The sequence below is a fragment of the Camelus dromedarius genome, chromosome 12 (genome assembly GCF_036321535.1).
Source record: "Camelus dromedarius isolate mCamDro1 chromosome 12, mCamDro1.pat, whole genome shotgun sequence".
In the NCBI taxonomy this organism is placed as follows: Eukaryota; Metazoa; Chordata; class Mammalia; order Artiodactyla; family Camelidae; genus Camelus; species Camelus dromedarius.
The window spans coordinates 44,205,688-44,229,613 of NC_087447.1; the positions used below are offsets into that span (position 1 = coordinate 44,205,688).

The window sequence follows — 23,926 nt, forward strand, 5'->3', positions numbered from 1 at the left end:
AGACTTCAGAAAGAGAGAAAACAGTAGAAGGACGGAGTCTAGGATTGAGCCCCAGAGGAAGAATTCAAACTAGTAAATCAGGGAAAGTCTCCCAGGGAGGAAGCTTTAAATCTAGGCCATGAGTTAACCAATGTAAAACAAGACAGGAACCAGAACTGTGTGTGTGTGTGTGTGTGTGTGTGTGTGTGTGTGTGTGTGTTGGCCAACCTCCTCTGTACTCATTACTATCACAAGCGAATTTTAAATATCATCTCACTTATCACCACAACACTAGGAAGGCATTATCAGCCCCAAATTTATAGAAACTAAAAGATAGCAAAGCTGAGCTTCAAGCTCACATCACTTCATACATATTCCCTCAATGCTTCAAGATCTAGAGGGCCATTAGTAAGATATGACCAAAGTATGGAATGATATTTTCCAAGATTAGGGGTATGGTGTGTGCCATGAATTGTTTGTGATGGGATTGACCTTTATAATGTCATATTTAACCAGATAGGCAAAATAAAAATTTTGACTTGTAAGTATTGCCAGTAAACAGGCTCAATCATAGACTTCAATTGAGAGTGCATGTATGAATATATGTATATTCATATGTGACTGAAAAATTGTGCTGTACACCAGAAATTGACACAGCATTGTAAACCGACTATAACTCAAAAAAAAGAGTGCATGTGGAATATAAAGAAAAATGATATACATGAATTTATTTACAAAATAGAAGACTCACAGATATAAAAAACAAACCAAAGGTGAAGTGGGGAGGAATAAATTAGGAATCTGGGATTAGCAGATACGAACAACTGTTTATAAAATAAATAAACAGCAAGGTCCTAATGTATAGCACAGGGAACTACATTCACTATCTTGTAATAACCTATAATGAAAAAGATTATATGAATATATATGTATTACTGAATCACTATGGTGTACACCAGAAACATGCAACATTGTAAATGACTATACTTGGATTTTAAAAAAAAGAGTGCAGAAAAATGGAAAAGGTGACAAGTAAGGGTTAGAATGACCAGCCTTCCTGTCATACCTCTTATAGATAGGAGGTTTCTGACCATGTGTCTTCAAAGATCCGCATGGACGGTGCTCTTTAACTGAACAAGGGTCATTTTCAGTTTGCAGTCACCTCAAGTAAAGATCCAGCTATTTTTTTAATGTTATAACTTTATAAGGTTTCTCTCAGTATATGACTTTCATTATAAAGCCATCTAGTGTAAGGAAAGCCCTAGATCCTTAAGCTGCATCGAATTGTTTGTTACATATTTCTTTCTATGATCATGAAATATAGATCATCTAAATGAGAACCTGTCTTCTGAACTAGTTCCTTAAGATGCAAAGAATTATTTGCTACGAACTCCACTCCCTTCTGTCATCATGAAAACCTCATCTCCATATTTAAGAAAAAATATAGAGAAACTTGATCTGAATTTAGGCCAACACTTCCCCTGACCACTTATATATTCATTCAGCAAATTTTTGTTAAGAATTTAATTTGTGGCAAATACTGCACTAGCAATTGAAAATATATTAGTAAATACAATCAAATGAAGACTGTCATAAGGACTAACAGAAGCATTCCATATGCTAAGCTACTGTATTTCTTCAGCCAACATTCTGTGTTCTACACATCCTCAGAATACTGTGTTGTGCAGATTGTGAATTGAATGGTCAGTTTGGGATTTGTAGATAGTCCAGATAGGAGTAGGGGTGATTTGGCTTCATGGGCCATGTATTATAAACATTTGTCAATTTTTGACTTCTGATCATTTCAATACTCTTTCTATAATTATAGTCTTCTGTGAGTCTAGTGGGGAGTTAGAATGTCTCCCTTCATAGAAACTGAATACACCTGTATTCACTTTTTTTGTCTCCACTGCAGCTAGGGCACAGCCTGTAACTTGGCCTTGATCAATTAAACACAGCCAGTGTAGACTTTGCATTAAGATCTAGTGATATGAAAAAGCAAGGACACCAAACAGTTTCTTTCCTTTTATTTTTTTTTAAAATAGACTATTTAGGTCAGTTTTAGAGTTACAGAAAAACTGAGAAGATACAGTTCAACAAGTTCCCATAAACGCCCCCCCCGACTTTTCCTTACTATTGACATCTTACATTATTATGACACATTTAATAGGACTGATACCTTATTATTAATTTATGTACTAAATTTTTTCTTTAGAAGCTTCTTGGCCCTTTATTTCCCCTCTACCTCCATAGCAGGAGAGGTAGTAGTTTTTATTGGTAATGTGAAAACACCCCATAGGCATCTATTTGAATGAGATGGAACATGATTCTCTCAGCTTTTCACTTACCCATTGCTGCATAACAAACCATCTCAAAACTTAGTGCCTTAAAACAGCAATCGTTTTATTTTGCTTATAATTTTGTGGGTTCAGAATTTGGAAGATGAGGATGGCAACTATTGGTAAAGGCGATATTTAAGATACAACCATGGGAATGAATGGTTAAGGTCATTGGAGGAAGTGTTACTGACTCCAAATTCATTCTGCTCACTGCGCAACAGGGCAATAAATTGGGAGACGAGGTGTTGGGGCAAGGAAGAATGACTTTATTCAGAAAGCTGGCAGACCTAGAAGATGGCAGACTAATGTCCTAAGAATCATCTTACCGAAGTCAGAATTTAGGATCCTTTTATACTAAAAAGGGGAGGGGGTATGTTTTGTTGTTGCAAACTTCTTGGTGTCAGAATCCTTTGTTCTTGCAGCTGTCCAAGTAGGTCAGGTCATGATGTTCCTGTAAACCTCCAACAAGACAAATGTTATCCTCTGTTCTGCAACTTTTTATGTCTATATGAATGGAAAAGTTTTATAGCCTTAAAGATCAGAGCCTTGAGAATGGGCTTTCCTGTATATTTTAGGCTGTAGGCAATATTCTTTTACAAAAGGTGCAGAACAGCATGACTCAGCACAGGAAACAGCACAGGGTTAGAGCTAAAGGAACATACCTAATATGGAGTCAGATTTGTTCTTCCCTATTACAGAATGAAGATCAAGAAATTCTGAGAATGCAAAATATTTGAATATTTCATTCTATGTGAAATTAAAAATAGCCATTATTCATAACAGAATCAGTGTGTTGGGGAATGTGGCAGTGAACCAGGGGTTAAAGTCTTTAGGAAAAGGGGGGAGAGACCTAGAAATCTAAAATAAAATTAAAAAAAAATTTAAAGACCGCAGTCCCACTTTCCCAGCTGTACTCTATTTCTCCCTTCTTCCTGATGGTGAAACTTCTCCAAATTAGTTTCTGTACTTTCTGCTTACATTTTCTTATTTTTTCTGCTGTTACTGAAGTAGCTCTCACCTAGATCATCACTGGCAGCCAAGTCACCGATTTCAACTATAAATTTTTTTCCTTGTCTATATTACTTCAACTAGCACCTGTTGTTTGAATGAGGATTTTTCTCTGATTTTCACATCCCAGAATTACAGTTTGTCTATTGTAGTGCACTTGCAGTAATTTTAAAAGGACAGAAACATGCAAAACATGTGTAAAAATACATGATGCGTCAGTCATTGCTGTGGGTGCGTTGGATCCACCCAGAGCTGGATAAGGTAAAACGAAGTAAGAGCTTAAACAATGGTTTTTAAATGATTGCATTGATGCACAAATGCACACAGGAAAGAAATAGGAGGTTTAGCTACTAGGTGTCTCTTCACCGGGGAGGTTTTCTACTGTAAAGTCAATTTGAGATCTGCTGTTCCTGGGCCTGTCTTCATGGTAACTATAGAATGGTTACCATAGAATCCCTTGTAAATGTGTGATTGGTTAAAGTTTGGGTAAAAAAGCCAAGTGGCTGTCAGTCAGTTTATTTGAACTAAGAGTTTGTAGGAACCTGCAATGGACTGCAGAATTGACCATTCTAGAGAAGTTGAGCCACACTGAGATGTGGTTAGAGGCATCTAAGCCTAAGGAGGGGTCAGCCTAGGATTGGTAAACTCCACTTTCTAAAATTCTAATTTCTATTGTGCTTCCAGAAGAGATAGTCATTGGGTGAACTGGACTCATTCGGAGGAGGATGACGAGAATGACTATTGGACACCAAAGCATGTTAGATAAAGGAATTTTAAAGGAACAAGCAGGTGGTTAGCTGTGAGAATTGGGTTGTGGGAAAGGTGGGTTGAAGACATAGGAAAATTGATTTTGATTTATCATAAGGAAGATCTTTCTAATAGTGAAAAAAAAATCTATATACAAAAGGAAATGGCCCTAGAGCATAGGGAGCTAGCTATACTGTTCTTGTTTAGGCAAATGCTGGACAATTACTCAATAGAAATATTGTGAAGGGGTTTAAGCCTCAGACGTATGTTTGGATTAGATGACTGTTGAATTCCCTTTTTACTCTGATAGTCTGTGCTTATATGGACTTTGAAGATATAAAAAAAACTCATTTTCTGGAGCTTTCAGGAGAGAACATCATGAGCTAGGAAGTAGTGTTGCCTCTGGTACCTTTTTACAAGCTGAAATGCTCTGGACCGTGAACGATCCTAGTATTAAAGACTCTGCCAACTATGTTGATTGCTTTAATCAGAGGCTATTCCTGGGTTTGTAGGACTGGGACATCCAAACTTGAAATGTCTGTGATGTTAGAATCATGCCTGCAATTCACATTAGATGTTATCTCAGGATAATCTACTTTAAGCCACTTAGATTCAAGAGTGATTGTGCTTAAAACATGTCCACTTTAGCTGAATTAACCAAAAACTCCTTCAAAATAGTACTTAATGCTTTTCATAATCTAGAAATAACCACATGTTTCATCCTTTTACTTCTCCTCTATGTTTAGTATGTGTAGTCACAGTTTCTGGAACATGTCCCTTACTTTTATGCTTCTTCCTGAAATGACCTAATTCATAACCACCTACTGAAATCCTGTTTCTCTTTGAAGGATGTCACCATTGCTCTAAAAGTCAGACCCAAGGTCACCACCCCAGAGAAAAGGACTTTCTTCCAGTTAGCCTCCTGAGAGCTCCTTTGACATCCTTGTTTCTCAGGCTATAAATTATGGGGTTCAACATTGGAGTCACTACTGTATAGAACACAGATATCACCTTATCCTGCACTTTTGTGGTCTTGGAGTTTGGCCGCATGTAGGTGAATATTCCTGACCCATAAAAGAGGACAACAACAGTGAGATGGGAGCCACAGGTAGAGAAAGCCTTGAGCCTCCCCTCCCCAGACTGCATCCGGATCACAGTAGAGATGATATTCCAGTAGGAGACAAGAATCAGGGAGACAGGAGCTAAGAGGATGACCACACCCATTGCAAAGATGGCCATTTCTGTCCTGTGAGTATCTGCAGAAGCCAGCTTCAGGAGGGCAGGGAGTTCACAAAAGTAGTGATTGATAATGTTCTGTCCTTGATAGGGAAGTTGGAAAGTAACGGTGGTATCTACCAGAGACACTAGTGCGCCACTGGCCCAGGACCCTAGGGCCAACTGAAGACATACCTGTTGGGTCATGATGGTGTAGTAGTGCAGGGGCTTGCAGATGGCCACATACCGGTCATAGGACATCACTGCCAGCAGGGCACACTCAGTACACCCAGCCAGAAGAAAGACAATTATCTGTGTCATACACCCCAAAAAAGAGATAGTTTTCCTCTTTACCAGGAAGTGGACCAACACTTGCGGGACAATGCTAGTAGAGAAACAGAGATCTGTGAAAGATAGGTTTCTAAGAAAAAAGTACATGGGGGTGTGAAGTCGAGAATCCATGAAGATGAGAATGATGATGAACAGGTTTCCAAGCACCGTCAACAGATAAATGATGAGGAAAAGAATGAACAGCAGGATCTGGGTCTGCAAGTCCTGTGAAAGGCCGAGGAAGATAAACTCAGCCACAAAGGTGTGGTTTTCTTCTCCCATTGACATTTATGCTCGTTAACCTTCTGGCACAAACAAAAGGAACAAACTTTGGGTTTATGACAGCAAGCCCTGTAGAAGAGGTTCATTTAAAGCTTGATTTTAAAGCCCAGTTGGATATTTCTAGCTTTTTGCAACACAACTTGTTCCAATGGATACTAAATAGAATATATTTATTCTTATTAGTTGGTTGTAGTTTAACTCCACTTAATTTTTTTCCAAATCTTCTCTCATAGTGCCACTTATTTACAGACAGAATATGACGTTAAAGCCTTCTTGGCAAGTTCTGATATGAGGATTTTAGAGTTCATGTGGATTGGACTAAGTGGCTATACACATTGTTGTTAGGAAGTGACCATGTATACTGTTAGGACTATCACCTTGCATGAAACTGCACCACTAACTGTTCAAAATACTACATATTTAACTATAACAGATGCTTGAAAAATGTGAAACAGTTTTCAGGCATCAAATTTAATTTGACCTCTTAAAAAACAACAAACTTTTCTTGGGTTTAACACATGTCAGGCATTACTTTAAGAGTTTTATATGATTATATTGTCCTGATAACATTACAAGGTAGACACTAGTTAACTTATTTTGCACATGAGAAAACTGAGGCACAGAGAAGTTAAATCACACAATTAATAAATGGCAGAATTCATTAGCTGTATAATATATAAAGACAGTGTAGAGAATAAGACATTTTTTGTACAAGGCAAGTGAATAGAAAAGTTAGTACAATATTTCTGGAAAACAATTTTGTCAAATACATTAAATGACTCAAATATTCATATGCTTTGATCCAGTTTTCAATAGTATGGGGAAGGGAAAATTTTCCTTTTTCACTAGTGTTTTCTTCCTCATAAGGAGTAAAATCTGATTTGTAACATTCTAGGATGTTGATTGGTCCATGTTTACTACTGGGTAGGGTTCCTGTGCTTTCTATTTCTTCTCCTCTTCCCGGGATTGGTCTGACAGAAGATGTGATATATACACAAAGGAATATTACTTGGCCATAAAAAAGAACAACATTCTGCCATTTACAACAACATACATGGACCTAGATTGTATTATGCTTAGTGAAATAAGTCCGACAGAGAAAGGCAAACACTGTATGATATCACCTATTTGTGGAATCTAAAAATAAAATAAATTAATGGATATAATAAAACAGAAACAGACTCACAGATATAGAGAACAAACTAGTGGTTACCAAAGGGGAGAGAGGGAAGGGGCAAGACAGGGGTAGAAGATTAAGAGGTATCAACTACTTTTGTATAAAATAAATAAGCAACAAGGATATATTGTACAGCACATGAAATATAGCCAATGTTTTATAGTAAATTTAAATAGACTATAATCTATAAAAATACTGAATCACTATGTTGTACACCTGAAACTAATATAATGTTGTAAATCAACTATACTTCAATAAAAAGTGAATAAAGAACACGTTGAATACACATACAGTGAAACATTATTCACCCTTAATGCTATTTATCGCAACATGGGTGAAGTTGGAGGACATTATACTAAGTGAAATAAGCCAGATACAGAAGCACAAGTACTACATGGTATCACTTCTGTGAGGAATCTAAAACAGTCACACTCATAGAAGCAGAGAGTGGCGTGGTGGTTGCCAGGGGCTGTCGGGAGGAGGAAATGAGGGGCTATTAGTCAAAGGCGCTAGGTTTCAGTTGCACAAGATGAGTAAGTCCCAGAGATGTGCTGTACAGCATAGTCCTGTAGTTATTCACAGAACCATCTCCTCTGCCATAATTATTTCTGAAATTCCACAGGGAATAACTTAACCTGTTCTCAGCACTGTCAGCTTCGAAGTAACACCTGTCATTTTCTTTTTTCCCTTCTCTTGCTGTCTAGGTGTTATCTGAGCACTACTGTTTCCTCTGTACCCTACAAATAATGATTATTAATAGCAGTAATAATAATAATGACAATAATCTTCCATTGGTGCTCACCAAAAGTGGTTTCACTACTGCCTTAGGGACCAATGGTAATATATATTTTCAAAATGTACAGAAAATCCTGAACAAAAAAATTCCTAAAATGTTGAGAGTGGTTTATTCTGGGTACTGGAATTACAGAAGCTTATTTTTCTTCTTTTCTAATGTTTTTGGTGCTTTAAAGTTGTTGTTTTAAAGGCCATATATTTCCAGTATAGGAAAAATATAAAAATAGGAAAATCTCAAGGGTATTTCCTGGAGGATGCTCTAAACTAAAGTCACTTGATTGCTTCTACTTTCAGCCTTGATAAAGTAAGTGGAACAAGACTAGCCATCTTGCCAGAGGCAAATATAAAACAAAATAGACAACAGTCATTTTCAGACATTGGACAACAGCCAGCTCAAAACATAGTCCTCTATAAGGAGATTAGCCAAAGTGAAAATCAACTGAAATCACCTGCTGTATATTGGAGAGTGGGGCAAGCAGATATGAAATATGTAGGCATGTGCATTTACAAAATCTCTTTGGAAAGTAGTCTGAAAATATTACAAAATTCCAAAATGAGCTTATCTTTTTTTCTTGAATAATGCTACTTTCAGGACTTTATATTTTGGAATTAATTACAGATATGCAAAAAGCTTTGTTTCACATAGAGAGTTTTTTTCCAAAAAAAAAAAACCGTTAAAGTCTAACAATAGATGATATGTGAAATAAATTATAGATTTCCTGCATAACGTAAGTTATAGAGCAGAGAGAACTGGGTAAGAGTGATGATGTCTGAGTCACACAGACATGGATTGGATCCATCTTCCCCCATTTCTTAGCTCTGTGACCCTGGACAAATTATTCAGCTCCTGCATGCCTCAGTCTCTTAATGTAAAATGGATCTAACACCACAACTTCATTGTACGAATGGAAAGACTGAATTAAGAACTTAATGGAAAACAGTTTGCTCAACGTCTGGCAACTACATTAAAGAAATGCCTGCTATGGTGATGGTGATGATGAGGATGATGCCATAACCCTGGGCCATTAAAACGTGAGTAGATCTATATTTCCTACAGAAAGATGTCTGACACACTGCTGAGTTTTAAAAGGGGGTTGCAAAATAACATGTGAGGTGTTTCTGTGTGTATATGCGTGTGAGTGTCTCTCTCAATGATTCCTTTAAATAATACGCTTACCACACTGATAAACTAAGAACTGATAAACAACAAAACTAAGAATCCAGGTAGAAACTATACAGTCCATATAAAGAACGGTTATTGCTCTGTCTGTCAAAGGTAGGACTTGCACGTTTAATGAACATGTGTGTTTAAATGTGGCCTGGGGAAGAATGTGGTTTAATCTCTACACAGGAAAGGAGAATGGTAAGTGAGTGAAAAAGGAGCCAAATGAGATGAAATATAGTATCATTTATACTCCGAGGAAGGCCAGGGATAAGCATTCTTTCCACTCTAAAGATTTCATATAACTTTGTCAACCTTACTAATTAATTCAGCAACAATGTCCCTTTAATACAGAGAGAAAATGAGGAAGAAAAAATGGGTGGGAAAAACAAAATAATGAGAATAAAAGCTAGAAGAAAGTGGGGAGGAGAAACTGAGCATAACGGACTGGGCTCCAGAGATGTGGAGAAAAGCAGAGAAGGAAGTGGCTACAGGACCTGGTTTTTTCCCCAAACTAAAAGGGCAGACAATGAATCTTTTATCCCTCTGAGGCCCTAAGAACATTGTAAGCAATAGGGCCTTTGCAGATATCTTCTCTTAATGACTTTGTCTCACATGCACCCACCTGTATACATGGGAATTATTCCTGGTCATTCACACACTACACAGGCTGCATATACCTACTCAGCTTTACAAGCTGTATCTCACACAGACACACACACGTTGCAGATATACTCACGTGACTATTTCATGTACTTAAGTATATAACTCTCATGGCCTCCAAATTTTTACCATAAAGAAGGAGTCACAGAGGAGGTACTGAGCCTGCTGGGTACTGACCAAGGCTGGGTCATAGGGGACGCCTCCACATCTGACTTATATGGGAAGGATGTCAGAGAATGGGGTATTCCTGTGATGACACCAGCAGTGGGGCTAGTATCCTCCTCTGGACTAGAAAGACAGCACTAACTGTAACTGGACCCTCTCTCCTCCATCTGCTCCAACCCACCAAGGAGATTGGAGGGGCAGTGTCAGCATTCTCGAACAGTGTACCACACACTCCGGGTGGCTTCACATCTCCTAGACCCAAAGTATAATCACCAGCAAGAAGCTCCAGATGAGGTTCCTCAAAGCAAGATTTCTAGTATTGTTCTAGCTCCCTGCCTGTTCACTGGGAGATGGTGGAACAGATTCAAGCTGGGGACACAGTGAAGACTGACCAGCTGACAGCAGAGGGTGGGGAGACCCAGGCAGAGTTGCTTTTCAACAGCTAGAGGAAAGTCATGTGACCTCTCTGGAAACAGCCTCATCCCTAAGGGAAAAAGTCTGGAAGAGGATTTGGGAGCTGGGATTTGGAGAAGAGTGGGAATGGGATCGTTGTCTCTGGGAATCTAACAAAGACAAAATTGATGGGTAAGAGAGTGAATGACAAAGCTCATCTTTCCCAACACTGTGCTCACCTCCCAATCCCCAACCAGTTTTGCAGAATCCTACAGACGGAGATTTCCCACTCTCACCTGAGGGCAGACATAAAGCTGAAAAAGGACTGAGGAGTCACTGGTGAAGGAATCGAGGAGCAAGGGCTGGATTTCTGTAGCCTGCAGATCCACTCCTGAAGGACGTCACCAGTTGTGGCTTCTGAGCAGTGCCTCCCCAGACCTGCACTAGAGTCATCCTAAGAGTTTGACTCCATCTCAAGCCTTTCTGCCATAGCTGAATTGAGGTGCAAACTCCAGTTCTCCTAGGGCCCAGATCTAAACAGGACTTTCCTTCCAGGGAATATTTAAAAGAGAGGCTCTGAGAGTGATGTAAACAGGGCATTCCCTAGAGCTCTGAAAGCCCTCAACTTTGGTACCTTTCCATCCTCTGAGACACCCTCGGGCACTTTGTGTTTTATTTGAGCTCACAGACTGAGGGGGAGGGTATAGCTTAGTGGTAGAGTGCGTACCTAGCATACACAAGTTCCTGGGTTTGATCCTCAGCACCTCCACTGAACAAACAAACCCTAATTACCCCCTCAAAAAATGAAATCATAGACTAAAGCCTCCAAATCATACTCACCTCTCTTTCAAACCTTATACCAAAGTCACTCAGATGACATCAGCAGGTATATTCTCAGAGGGTCACAAATCATTGAAACTTTTGTTTTCACTTATATAATTAAATAGAAATGAAAATGAGCAGTTATTGGATTTTGCAGATACCAACTTTCTTACTGAGTAATGCAGTTTGGTTGAAGGGCTTGTTACACACAGTAATATGCACCAATCTTAGGTACAGCTCAAGAAAACGAATGTATGTATTTCACGTATGACTGCTGTGCACCAGAAATTGACACAACACTGTAAACTGATTATACTTCAATTATATCTATAGATAGATAGGTAGATAGGTAGACAGTTAGATAGTCAAACAGACAGATACAAAAAAAAAAAAAAAGATTCAAGGAAATGCCCTGAAGCTGTTAGCCCTCCAATCATATTTCAAGTTTAGGTTCAGTAAAACATCGTCTATCACATTAAGGAAATGCTATTAATTTGAATTCTATAGTGTTACTGGCTTTGTGGTTTGGCATATTTGTCATTTACCTGAGGTTTCACAGAACATATAAATGTAACGCATTAAAAATAAACGGATTATTTTCTGTGGTATAAACGTACCATGATTTATTTCACCGTATTCATATTAACGGACATTGGGGTTATTTCCAATCTTTAGATATTAAAACCACAATGAACCACATTAAAACCAAGATGTACCACAATGAACAAGAAGTTTTTACATATGTGTACACTTATGTAGCCATTATATAGATCAGAATGTGGAACATTCACAGCACATCAAAAGGCATCTACTCAGTTGCAAGTTAACACTCCCTAAAAGGTAACCATGACTTGGAATTTTAAATAAATTAGTTTTGCCTGTTCTTGTGCTTCAAATTAATGAAATCACACATTGTATACCTCTTTGGGTATCTGGCTTCTTTCACGAAACATTGTTCTATGAGTTTTGTCTATGTGTTTTTATGTGGCAATAGCTCATTCTTTTAAAATTATTTAATAGTATACCATTGCTTGATCATACCACAATTTATCCTCTCTGTTGCCCATAGAAATGTATACTGCTTCCACCTTTGGTTATTATGAATAAAGCTGTTGTAACATCCTTGTACATATATTGTGCTGGATCTAAACGCTCATCTCTATGGCATATATTCAGAAAACAACTACTGAGTTGTAGGAGGGAAGGCATATGTTTAGGTAAGTTTCAGACACTTCCAAATGGACTTTTAAAATTCATTCTATAAATTTTTTATAAAATTTTGCTCCCATGTCAACTACCCCACATCCAAAATAATTTTATCCATTTTTATTAAGGTTAGTAGTATTCACTGTGGTTTAAATTTACATACTCTGGTGGCTAATTATGCTGTACACCTTTTCATGCTCTTATTATCTATTTGTATTTTCCATATTGTAAGGGCATATTCAAGTCTTTTGCCCATTTTAAAAACTGGAATTTTCTGGCTTTTCTAATTAATTAATTAGAGATTTGTGGGAGTTCCTTATACATTCTGGGCAGCATGTCTGCAGCTCACCATTAAGTTATTAAAATAACAATATCTCTGTAAGTAAAGACAAATAATAAAGAAAATGTGGTTAAATGTTAACAATTACAGGATCTAATTATTATTTGAGGCACACAATATTTGCATTCTATAAATTATAAAATTCCTCAAAATCATACATAGAGTATGTATGTTATAGACCTAGGTTGCAACTTAGTACCTTCTCCTCTGGAAAACAAATACTTAATTGCAAAAATATAGCACATCTCCAAAGAGAAGACATGTGAAATCTGGTGATGGGGCTCATAAATGGCGCTGTGAGTGCTTATTACATGTTATTTTCTGTCTTCCTCATTACCATGTGGGAACCTTCTGAGGGGAAATGCCACTCGGGCTCCCCCCTAATGATTCAGAATTCTCCTGAGCCCTTCAGCGCTCTAGAGACTGCTCCCGGTATCCCTGCATTTACCTCGTTTAAATGGACCTGTTGTTGCACGATATAGCCCAAAGTCCATAAGACCTTTGGATGGAGCGGGAGGACACAGGAGTTGCGGGGGTGCCCCTTCCTGCCTTGTCCTTGGTCTTGACTTTGGAGACTTCACTGAGCAATCTGACTTGAGGACAAGATACCTCAGCATCCCTCTCCTCATTCTGCAGCCAGCACACCAGCAGCAGTTTCCCCCTCAGCACTGAGGTGTCTTACTGGCTTTACCATGCTAATGTGATCTTTTTTCTCCACCAGATGAGAAAATGCTGGTAAGATCATTAGAGGGAGGAAAAGAGAAGTCATGCTTTGAACAAAGGGGATAACCTGGCATATACTGGGAGTGATATGGTTTCAATCTCTGCATATTTTTGATTTTTAAAAGTCAACTAATTTTGTCCAATCTGATTCTTATTACTAAATCTTCTGTCATAGGTCTAGCCAAGGGTTTTTTTCCCCACTGTGGATCTACCTTAACAAACTACAATTCTGACATCAAATTCTTTGTGAAGAAGAATTGTGGTTCCCCCTGATGGAGACATAAGTAGAACTTCCATGGGCCAGTGTTGATCCCTTGGGTGGGGGAGGCGATCCTCACGCCTCTGTTGAGCTGGTCTTGGAAGACAGTACATGGGTATGGGGAGTAGAGGATGGGTGATTTCAAGCACAAAAGGTCTCAGACTCAGAATAGAAATTTAGTATTTTCTCTTGGTTCCTACGGATTTCCTCAGTATCCTTCTCCTACAACAGAAGAGAAAGACTGACAATAAACATGGCTTTCTTACAGAAGCTTCCTGACACTGGGGGCAGATTCACGGTCACCTGGGGGAGCATTTTCTCCTCTACACTTACATGGGAAAATAAAACGCTTTTAAAAACAGATCAGGAAAGGTCAGGCTGTAGCCTTCTAATGCTGCACTCCCAGGGTCGGTGAGAGCTCTATGTAGTGGGCTTACTTCAGAATAGAGAGGGTATGCTGAGCAAAAAGCAGTGAAATATAAAAATGCATTTTGTCCTTGGTGTGTGGCAGGGAAAACGGCTGGAAAGGTGATCTGTGGTCAGATAAAGAAGCCGTAAATAATCATAAGCAGGGATGTGATTGTTCACGTTAATTAATGCTTATTATAACTATTCACTTATTATTTCAATGATGAACTGAAATCTTTCACCATTTTGACTCACAGACCCATCCAGATGCCTAAGACTCCATTATCAGACGCATAGAGTGTAAGTATGCCTTTTTGAGAAAACTCCTGGGAATTCCTTTAGCCCAGGAATTCTTAACTTGAAATTCAGGGGGTTTTTCAATATAGATGTAAATGCTACTTCTTTCTGTCTACTGTAACTGAAATTCAAAATTTCTTTCTTCTTTGAAGGTAAGTACCCAAACCATCTCTAGTAGCATCTATGACTTCATCACCAACAGAAATCAGAGGTATTTTAAAATAACATTGCAGTTGTTGAAGAGATCTCAAAATATAATTTAAGCTCATCATTTTGAAATTAAGGTGGTTATTAGACTTGAGACATTAAAAATTTTAATGTCTTTAAGAAGCACATGTATTATTATAGCACATATCTGTTTTTTAAAACTATTTTGGGAAGTGTATTTAAATAAATGGTTTCCTTGGTAATCCTGTATACTCTGTATGATGTATGTACTTATTAATTTATTTTTAATTTGATGTATTGTAAAAAGTATTTTCAAGCACCTTTACCAGACAGATAAAGGATTGTAGTCCAAAATTTGCATTGGGTCTTAAACTTCAGATTTTAAAGTAATTTCTTTCTTCTTTTTTTTTTTTTTTGGAATGGCCCCATGAAATGTTTTAAAAATTTATTTATGCATTTATTTTACAATATCATATTTAAAAAATTGAAATACAGTTGATGATGTACAATATTGTATGTTACAGGTGTGAAAGTAGTGATTCACAAATTTTTAAAGATTATACTCCACTTAGAGTTATTATAAAATATTGGCTATATCAGCTCCACAGAATTTTATTATTGCTCCCACATTCTTTCAAATCGCTCTAAGGATACTGGCAGGCTTTTTAAACAACTCTACTGAAAACTATGTGATCAAATTATTTTTCTTTACTACTGATAATTTATTGAAGAAAGTTTTGTTTTTCTTTGTCAGGGGAGGTAATCTATTTAATTTATATACTTATTTTTAGAGGCGGTACTGGGGATTGAACCAGGACCTCGTGCATGCTAAGCACGTGCTCTACCACTTGAGCTATACCCTCCCCCCATGAAGAAAGTTCTATGCTATGTCTAATAAAGAACACAAAAATGAAAAAAGACATAGACACAATTTTAAACGATTTTTAGTCTCTAGGAGGAGTAGACAGATAACTCAAGACAGTGAGGTATGATGGGCTGGAAGTGATGGATTAGTGCTACTTCATCCTAAACAAAACCAGACAAGGTGCTGGCTTAAAATGGAAACTATGTTGTAATGGTGTGTCTGCTATTTTGGAAGTTCATCCATGGTTAAGACTTCTATTCGGAGCTCCAGGTGAAGCTGGGGACAGGACTGTCCAAGAGGTCCGGGCACACCATCCAGAGGCACCATCCCTACGTTTCCTAGCCCTTTCAAGATAGGTCTTGTCGTCCAAGAAAAAAAGTCAGTTCTGCAAGGTATTTTGGCTCTTTTTAATTTCTTATACCTCAATGGCTATTTTTTTCAGGGAAGAAACAACAGTAAGTGTACGTCCAATGAATTTTTTAAAAATCTACAGCATCGTGAGATGGGGCATGTGTGGCCAAGGCTGCATAAGACTCGAGGGTTTTGTTGATAATAAAGTGAAATTAAATGGCATGCCTGTACAGGAGATTTCAGTCTACTGTTTTATTCTTAGAAGCATGATATTAAGATAAAGAAGATGATTCTTTTGATCTACTGTATACTTGTCGACGATGCTAGTTTTGCAACATTGAAAACATTCCAACTAAAGCCACACAATCATCTTCTAAAAACCTCATAAGGGGATTCTTGAAACAACTGGTAGTGATGGAGGGAAATTCCTAAGCCCTTCAACTCTGAACTGTACAATTTACAGGCTATATACACCTATGTTCAGTGTGTAGTGACTTCGTACTGAAAAAAGAGACAAACTATGAGACAGACGAATCAGACACGGGTGACAGAGTTCCTCCTTCTGGGACTCTCTGATGACCAACACACCCAGCAACTGCTCTTTATCTTATTCCTGGGTGTCTACCTGGTCACTGTACTTGGAAATCTGCTTCTCATATTCCTTGTTCAGGTTGACTTCCAGCTTCACACACCCATGTATTTTTTCCTCTACAATTTATCTCTGGCTGACCTCTTTTTCTCTACCAACATCATTCCTCAGGCCCTAGTCCACCTGCTCTCTAGGAAGAAAGTCATTTCATTCACACGCTGTGCAATACAGCTTCTGCTCGTCCTCATTTTTGGGTGCACACAGTGTGCCCTTTTGGCAGTGATGTCCTATGATCGGTACGTGGCTATCTGCAACCCTTTGCATTACCCCAGCATCATGACTTGGAGGGTGTGCATTCAGCTGGCCACAGGATCGTGGACCAGCGGCATTCTGGTATCTGTGGTGGACGCCACCTTCACACTGAGGCTACCCTACCGAGGCAGCAGTCACATTGCTCATTTCTTCTGTGAGGCCCCCGCACTGCTGATCCTGGCCTCCACAGACACCCGCACTTCAGAATTAGCCATTTTCTTCATGGGAGTTGTGATTCTCCTCATCCCTGTTTCCTTAATTCTGGTCTCCTATGGCCGCATCATCGTAACTGTGGTCAGGATGAAGTCAGCTGCAGGAAGGCTCAAGGCATTCTCAACCTGTGGCTCCCACCTCATTGTAGTCATCATTTTTTATGGGTCAGCAATTGTCACTTACATGACACCAAAGTCTTCCAAAGAACAGAAAGAGCTGGTATCTGTGTTCTACGCGATGGTGACCCCCCATGCTTAATCCTGTCATCTACAGTCTGAGAAACAAGGATGTGAGGGGAGCTCTGAGGAAAGTGGCCCCCAGGAACTTCCCATGCAGGCTTGGAATTTTCCACTGACAGTGAGACCCTCCTGGCTGCCTACTAGTAAGAAATGCTGAGTAGGTCCCTCTGAAAGACCGGAATATGCTACAACTTTCACCCCTGGGACTTGCTTGTGGACCCATTCTCCATCCTTCATCCAGCACTTCCTTTGTAGAAGAAGAGGACAATAATTCATGGAGCATTAGCACAGAGGGTCTGCTTTCTTCTGGTTAGTCTTTTAGCACCAGGGGATTTTAGAAAATCCTGAGGAACACACACATTTTATAAACCCTGGAACCTGTAAAATCTATCTTTTAAAATCATACTGTATATTATTATCTATCCCAGATCCCACCCCAAATCCTTTATCTTTTGATATTTCTGAATCTCTTTGCATCATCAAATAATCATGAATTGACAAACAGTACTTAATCACTTCCTACAAGCTAGGTGCTACATGTATGTGTGTGTGTACACGCACCTTCATGTGTGTTTGAGGTAGAGAGTGACGAGCACGGGTAGGAAGGAAGAAGCAGAACATATGATCTCTGTTGTCCTTCTACTCATGCTGTTATTAAAGATGTGAGTTTCTATCGGGACACACTTTTATAAAGGTAAACACAGGGCTTTGGAAACCAAGAAGATATAGTGACATCCTGGGGAGCGTGAGAAGCTGTTACCAGTGCTGTGGGTGTAGGTGTATGAAGGTGAGGAGGCCACGGGAATAAATATTTCAAGCTCATTTTCTACCTACCTTCTGATTTCCTGTTACTGTATTAAAAAAACAAACAAACAGGATAATCTCCCCATCTGAAGATTCTTAATTCAATCACACCTACAAAGTCCTTTTTACCATGTAAGGCAACATACTTAACAGATCCTGGGGACTAGGATGTGAACTTCTGGGGGGGACCATTATTCTGCCTACCATCCCAAGGCCAAGTAAGATAAAAGTGGAAGAGCCATTAAAGCTTGCTAAAAATTTTTATAATAGTGCCAATCTGTTTAGTTGTGTGATTGCCATCATGCAAATAGAAACCCATGATCTACCTTTTCACTTGTAAAGTCTTATGGCGATACTTCAGAATGTGCTGCCCTTCCCGAACCCTTGCTGCAGGAGAGCTGGAGGATACTCTGAGTGGGAGATTGAACCTGTCCTGGTACCTCCCCGGCACCCAGAGCTAGAGCTGCTTATAGAGTCTGAGGAAAGGATGTGCCCATGCAGTAAGTGCTAGTTTACTCTGTTAATTATCAATAAACTGTCATCAATAATTTACACAAAGTATGATGCCCTTGTCCCAAGTCTGCTCTTCACCAAGAATCAGGGGTTGGACTATCACTGACAGAATCCTGGAGAGGGACTGCTAAATTGGTTGAAGGATATGCAAGCTGAAAAGGACAGCTGATTTCACCCAAACACAGTAACATTACCAGAAAAATCTAGAAAACGATCTTCGGGCTATTCACAGCAGTTTCCCACAATTTGCCCACTTCTCCTTAACCTGGAATGCCTCTACACTCTTTCTGCCGAGCAACTTCCATATCCAAGGTGGATAATTTGCAATTGAGGCAGTCGTCAGTGTGCAGTACTCTTTCTCCCTGTGAGGCACAGACCAATTATGGTAGCAGAGGAAGTCCCCAACTGATAGCCCTCTAAACATGTGTACTTTCCAAGCCAGCGGAAAATTTAAACTATCTTTTTATTACAGAAACAGACTCACAGACATAGAAAGCAGACTTAAGGTTACTGGTGGGGGGGAAAGAGGGGGATGAAAGGATGAATTGGAAGTTCAGAATTTGCAGATACTAACTACTTTGTATAAAATAGATAAACAACAAGCTCCTACCGTATAGCACAGGGAACTATATTCAATATCTTGTAACAACCTACAGTGATAAAGAATATGAAAAGGAATATATATGTGTGTATAACTGAATTGCTATGCTGTACAGAAATTAATGCAGCACTGTAAACTGATTATACGTCAATAAAAAGTATCTCTTTATTTCATCTCTTTCTCACCATAATATAAATTCTATGAGGCAAGAAATTTGTTTTATTCACTAATGTGTCTTCAGGTTCTTAATAATATGACACACACTGAATGCTGAATAAAAATTTGTTGAAATTTTGAATTTGAGTTTTGAAAGTTTTGAAAATTTGAAAGTTTGAGCTAAAACTCAACATTTGTTGAAAAAAAAGACTGAAAGAATGAAACAAACTTTACTATTTATTATCATTACTTATCTTGTGAACAAAAAGGACTTTCAAAGTCCCAGGTAGAACTTTTGGACAAGTAGGAGAAGGTAAATACATGGATGAAAAAGTTTAAGAAAAGTTTAAACAAAGTTTAAAAAAATTGTAGTGAAGTTGTCAGCTTTCAGACAGGCTGCTAATCTGTGTGGCATCCTAGTGGCATCCTCAGAGACATTGGTACCACTGGGGTCCTGGAGAACAGTGGAGCCATGGAAGTTCTTTCTTCCATCACTCACATTCTTTCATTCATAAATGCATCCTAGTGGAAAGTCCAAAGTCCCAGTGGGTGAACTGTGGCTCCTGGCAAGAGTAGAGACCAAAGACTTATTTGAGGAACTTGCTTTTTTCCCTTTGTCCTTGCATTCTACCCCTTCAGTTTCCACCGAAGTCAGTCATCCTTTCTGAGGGCCCAGGGTCCGGCGGACGACCCGCCTCAGGGCAGCCTTGACTTCACTGTTCCTTAAGCTGTAGATGATGGGGTTCAACATGGGGGTCACCACCGTGTAGGAGAGAGACAACAGCTTCTTGCTTTCAGGAGAGGTGCTGGACCGGGGCCGGAAGTACGTGAGGATGGCAGTGCTGTAGAAGAGGGAGACGACCAAGAGGTGGGAGGAACAGGTGGAGAAGGCCTTGTGCTTCCCCTCAGCTGAGGGCATCCTGAAGATAGTGGAGAGGATGCGGACATAGGACCCCAGGATCAACAAGAAAGGGAAGAGGATGAACAGGACGGTGGCTGTCAGAGCCTCCAGTTCAAACAGCGAGGTATCAGCACACACCAGTGCGATGACAGGGGGGCTGTCACAGAAGAAGTGGTTCACCCTGTTGGGGCCACAAAAGGGGAAGCTAAAAATCCATGTGGTTTGCACAATGGCCACCGGCAACCCTGAGAACCAAGAGGCAGCTGCCAGCTGGCCACAGGCCCGGCGACCCATGATGACTGGGTAGCGCAGAGGGTCACAGATGGCAACATAGCGGTCATAGGCCATGGTGGCCAGGAGGCAGCACTCCGCAGCCCCGAAGAAGAAGAAGAAATACATCTGAGCAGCACAGCCGAGGAAGGAGATGGTCATGTCCTGGGCGATCAGGGTCTCCAGCATCTTGGGCACAATGACCAAGTTGAAACCTATCTCCAGGAGAGACAAGTTCCTGAGGAAGAAGTACATGGGGCTTTGTAGGGCAGAGTCAGCTGTAGCGACCAGGATGATGAGGACATTGCCCATTAGGGTAACCAGGTAAATGGCCAGAAAAAGGAGAAACAACAGAGCTCGTAGGTCAGAGGACAGGGCTGAGAAGCTCACAAGAATGAACTCGCTGACAATTGTCCAGTTTCCCCACATCCTTCTTCTGCCCAGGATTTCACTGGGCACTCACGCTGCGGGAGGGCAGAAGCCCCATATGTTACGTAGACTTCTGTTACACCCTTCGCTAGGGGAGCTCCCCGGGGCCTCACTCTCCACCTTGCTTCTTACAGTTGTCAAGACCAAGCAGCTATACTTTCCAAAATGTAAAAAACCAATCTGACAATGGGATTCCCATTTTTTGAAGAATGCTAAATTTTTTTTCAGACTGAATTGAGGCGCACTGCATATGTCTATACGTGTCCTGACTTTCCTCTGCTCTAAAAGGATAGTCAGAGCCACGGCTTCATTTGTGGGCTTCTATCCTGTCTCTCTCAGTGGTGCTAAAAATGAAGTCAGGCCAGCATTTCTGAAGAGAGGGGTCTTAACACAAAAGGAGGATGATGAGGTGGGCCAGGGCATGCTTTCTGCAAAATGAAAGGGTGGGAAGGAAAACGTCAAAGAAACTGAACCAACGATTACCCAGGATCCCCAAAGAGGAGACATGAATGTGTCCCCCGGTCTGGAGCAGTGCATACTTGGGAAGATGTCAGTATATTGGAGAAATCTTCATTTCTAAACTCAGACGACTGCAGTTTAAACAAGAAGACACATAATGTAGAAACTGTGGTTTACCTTGATCTCTGGGCTAAATATTCTCCATGTGGCTGTATGTGGCCAGACAAAGGGACCGTGGACTCAAGACAGAGTCAGATCAAAGGGAGAATCTAGATGTCTCTTGTGTAAACCCTTTCATCAGCTCCAACTGTTTGACTTGTGTCTCGACTCTCAAGAAATACAAAACTCAGATTTTACGCATCAGCAAAGAACGACTCTGGTATGCAAGCATGTGACTAATAATATTAAATCCTGTGAAAAAGATTGAGAAGTTTTCATCATTGCATCAACAACAAAGCTTCAAAATTGGACGCTGAGAGTCCTTCTGATGACGATAAACTGAAGAAGAAAACCTAAATAACTTAGCATGGTGGCTGGTATATAATACGTGCTCAATAAATGCTAACCGATAGAATTATTATGACCTAATCCTAGATCTGCCTTCTAAAATCCACTTTTCTCACCCATCGCCCAGACTTACTGTAGCCCTTGCTTTTCAATCCCAAGGAAAAAAAATAATTTATTCAATACATATTGTCTTTTGTGTGCCAGACACTGTTCTAGGTACTAAAGATGATATATCAGTAAATAAAACAAACAAAATCTCTGCCCTCATAGAACTCACCTTCTAGTAGGGAAAATACATCACAAACAAATTATGTAAGTAAAATGTATAGTATGTTACATGGTGATAAGAATAAGGGAGAAGAAGAAAGCAGGGGAGAAGATAGGATTTAGGGTGTGGGGAATGTCAAAGACAGTTTCACTTAGATGATATTTAAGTAAAGTCCTGAGCAGGTGCAAGACGTGAAGGATGATGAAGGAAAGAGGGAGGAAAAAAGCAAAATCAGTGAGAAAGATTTATTTAAATTTTTTGCTGATTCATTAAAAAAATCAAGCTGGGCATCATTTCCTTTATGAAACTTTTTTGATACCTTTTTTTATTTTCCTAGTAACAACTTTTTGATACCTTATTTATTTTCATAGTGAGAAATAAAATTTATTGAGCACCAAGTAAGTTTAGACAATAAGTGTTTTGCATGTTACACTATGTCTCACAACAACCTGGAGATACAGGAACTATTATTAGCTTCACTTTACAGCCAAGGAATCTGAGGCACAGACAAGTTGAGTAACCTCCCCAAAGTCAGGCATCAGGCAAGCTTTGGCATCAGGATATGCACCCTGGGTGGTCTGACTGCAAGTCCCGGGTGTGCCCATCAGGCGGTACTTTCACCCACTCCCTGAGGACGGGGGTGAGCCCGAGCTCACAGGTGTTGTGTCTGGCATAGGAAGGTAGCCAGGGAGAAACAAGCAAGACAATTTCTAGAGGGGCAGACTGTTTCAAGGTGTTAGCACCACTGGAGATTGGAAATACCGATTTCATAGTCCTCATCTTAGAATAATCATTGATTTATGTCTCCACCACATAATCTCGGTGGTACACTCCTTGAGAGAACTTGTGTTATTCAGCTTTGTATCCCAATGCCTTGCAAGGTAGATGCCCAGTAAATTGTTACTTAATGATGAATGAAGAATGAAGATATGGAAAATAATCAGGAAAATATCTGTATAGACAGTGTGTAGGCACAGTAAGTCTCATTCATAAGAAATTTAGACACAAAAGTCTACATACATCAACAATACAGCCTTAGATTCAAAGAGTGGTAAGAGTTATAAATTACACTCATCATCTTCCTCCACCCCGATTCCCCTCCTTTTATCTACCTTATTTCAGGAAATGATACTGCCTGACTGTATAACCCAGGAACTGGGGGAAAAAGTCCTTTAATTCATCCCCCAAACTTGGTTATTTTTCTTCCCTAACACTGATACAGTGTCACCGTCTCCATCCCCATCACCACTGCCTTTAGGTTCTGGTTCTTATTTTCCCTGACCTGGAATATTGTAGGAGCCCAATTCCAGCTCATTCTCTTCAAACCATCCTTGAGTTGTGTGTGATCTGAAAGCAACTCTGATCGGATTACCTGCTCACCATCAATCACTCTCTACTGTCCCTGGGATAACTCAAACTCTTTAAGAAAATCTTGTTCTCTAATAACTGCTTATTTTTCCAGTTTGAAATCCTCTACATAGCTGATGCTCTGATCAACACCAAAATACTTCCTGTTCTGTGCAAACATCCTGCTCTCTCCCCACTCCCTGCATGTGTGCATGTGGCTCTCTACTCTTGGAAACCCCTCCTGGAATTATGTATAACTTTTGCTCATCTTGAAAGTCTCCACTGAAACATTTTCTTTGGGAAGTATCCCTGTCTTCCCTTGACTAATCAAGGAATAATTCTTTTACTCTCTTATCACACTTTGTGTAAACGTCTATTAGAGTATTTTTATAATTGTGTATGTGGGAATCTATTTATCTTAAATAATTACTAATGCCATGAGTACAAACGCATTCATTCATCATTGTATCTTTTGCACTTAGCAGAGTACTTAACTCCAAGTGCTTAGTAATCAATGTAGTTGAACTATTTTCAAAGCAGTCTGATGACACAATTGGATCTCCAGCTGAGCCAACAGACCTGTGGGTGTGTATGTGCATGTGTGTGTGTGTTTCACAGGTGGTA

The 23,926-nt window shown here is 39.6% G+C and overlaps 3 protein-coding genes across 3 annotated transcripts; 1 reads left to right on the forward strand and 2 right to left on the reverse strand.

The window, feature by feature from the left end:
- Window positions 1-4,637: 4,637 nt before the first annotated feature.
- On the reverse strand, window positions 4,638-6,055 carry LOC105093999 (olfactory receptor 2D3). Its single transcript, XM_010985951.3, has one exon. It carries the CDS (start codon window positions 5,904-5,906, stop codon window positions 4,956-4,958), a length of 951 nt encoding a protein of 316 aa, XP_010984253.2. The 5' UTR covers window positions 5,907-6,055; the 3' UTR covers window positions 4,638-4,955.
- A 10,159-nt stretch (window positions 6,056-16,214) lies between these two features.
- Window positions 16,215-17,157, forward strand: LOC105093998 (olfactory receptor 2D2). Its single transcript, XM_010985950.2, has one exon. It carries the CDS (start codon window positions 16,215-16,217, stop codon window positions 17,064-17,066), a length of 852 nt encoding a protein of 283 aa, XP_010984252.2. The 3' UTR covers window positions 17,067-17,157.
- A 2,589-nt stretch (window positions 17,158-19,746) lies between these two features.
- LOC105093997 (olfactory receptor 10A4) lies at window positions 19,747-20,894 on the reverse strand. The gene has a single exon (XM_010985949.3). The coding sequence runs from the start codon at window positions 20,719-20,721 to the stop codon at window positions 19,777-19,779; it is 945 nt and encodes a 314-aa protein (XP_010984251.3). The 5' UTR covers window positions 20,722-20,894; the 3' UTR covers window positions 19,747-19,776.
- Window positions 20,895-23,926: the final 3,032 nt, after the last annotated feature.

What these genes read in the sequence shown, in the direction of transcription:
- LOC105093999 (XM_010985951.3), bottom strand. Translation starts at nt 5,906, where the DNA reads ATGTCAATGGGAGAAGAAAACCACACCTTTGTGGCTGAGTTTATCTTC.
- LOC105093998 (XM_010985950.2), top strand. Translation starts at nt 16,215, where the DNA reads ATGAGACAGACGAATCAGACACGGGTGACAGAGTTCCTCCTTCTGGGA.
- LOC105093997 (XM_010985949.3), bottom strand. Translation starts at nt 20,721, where the DNA reads ATGTGGGGAAACTGGACAATTGTCAGCGAGTTCATTCTTGTGAGCTTC.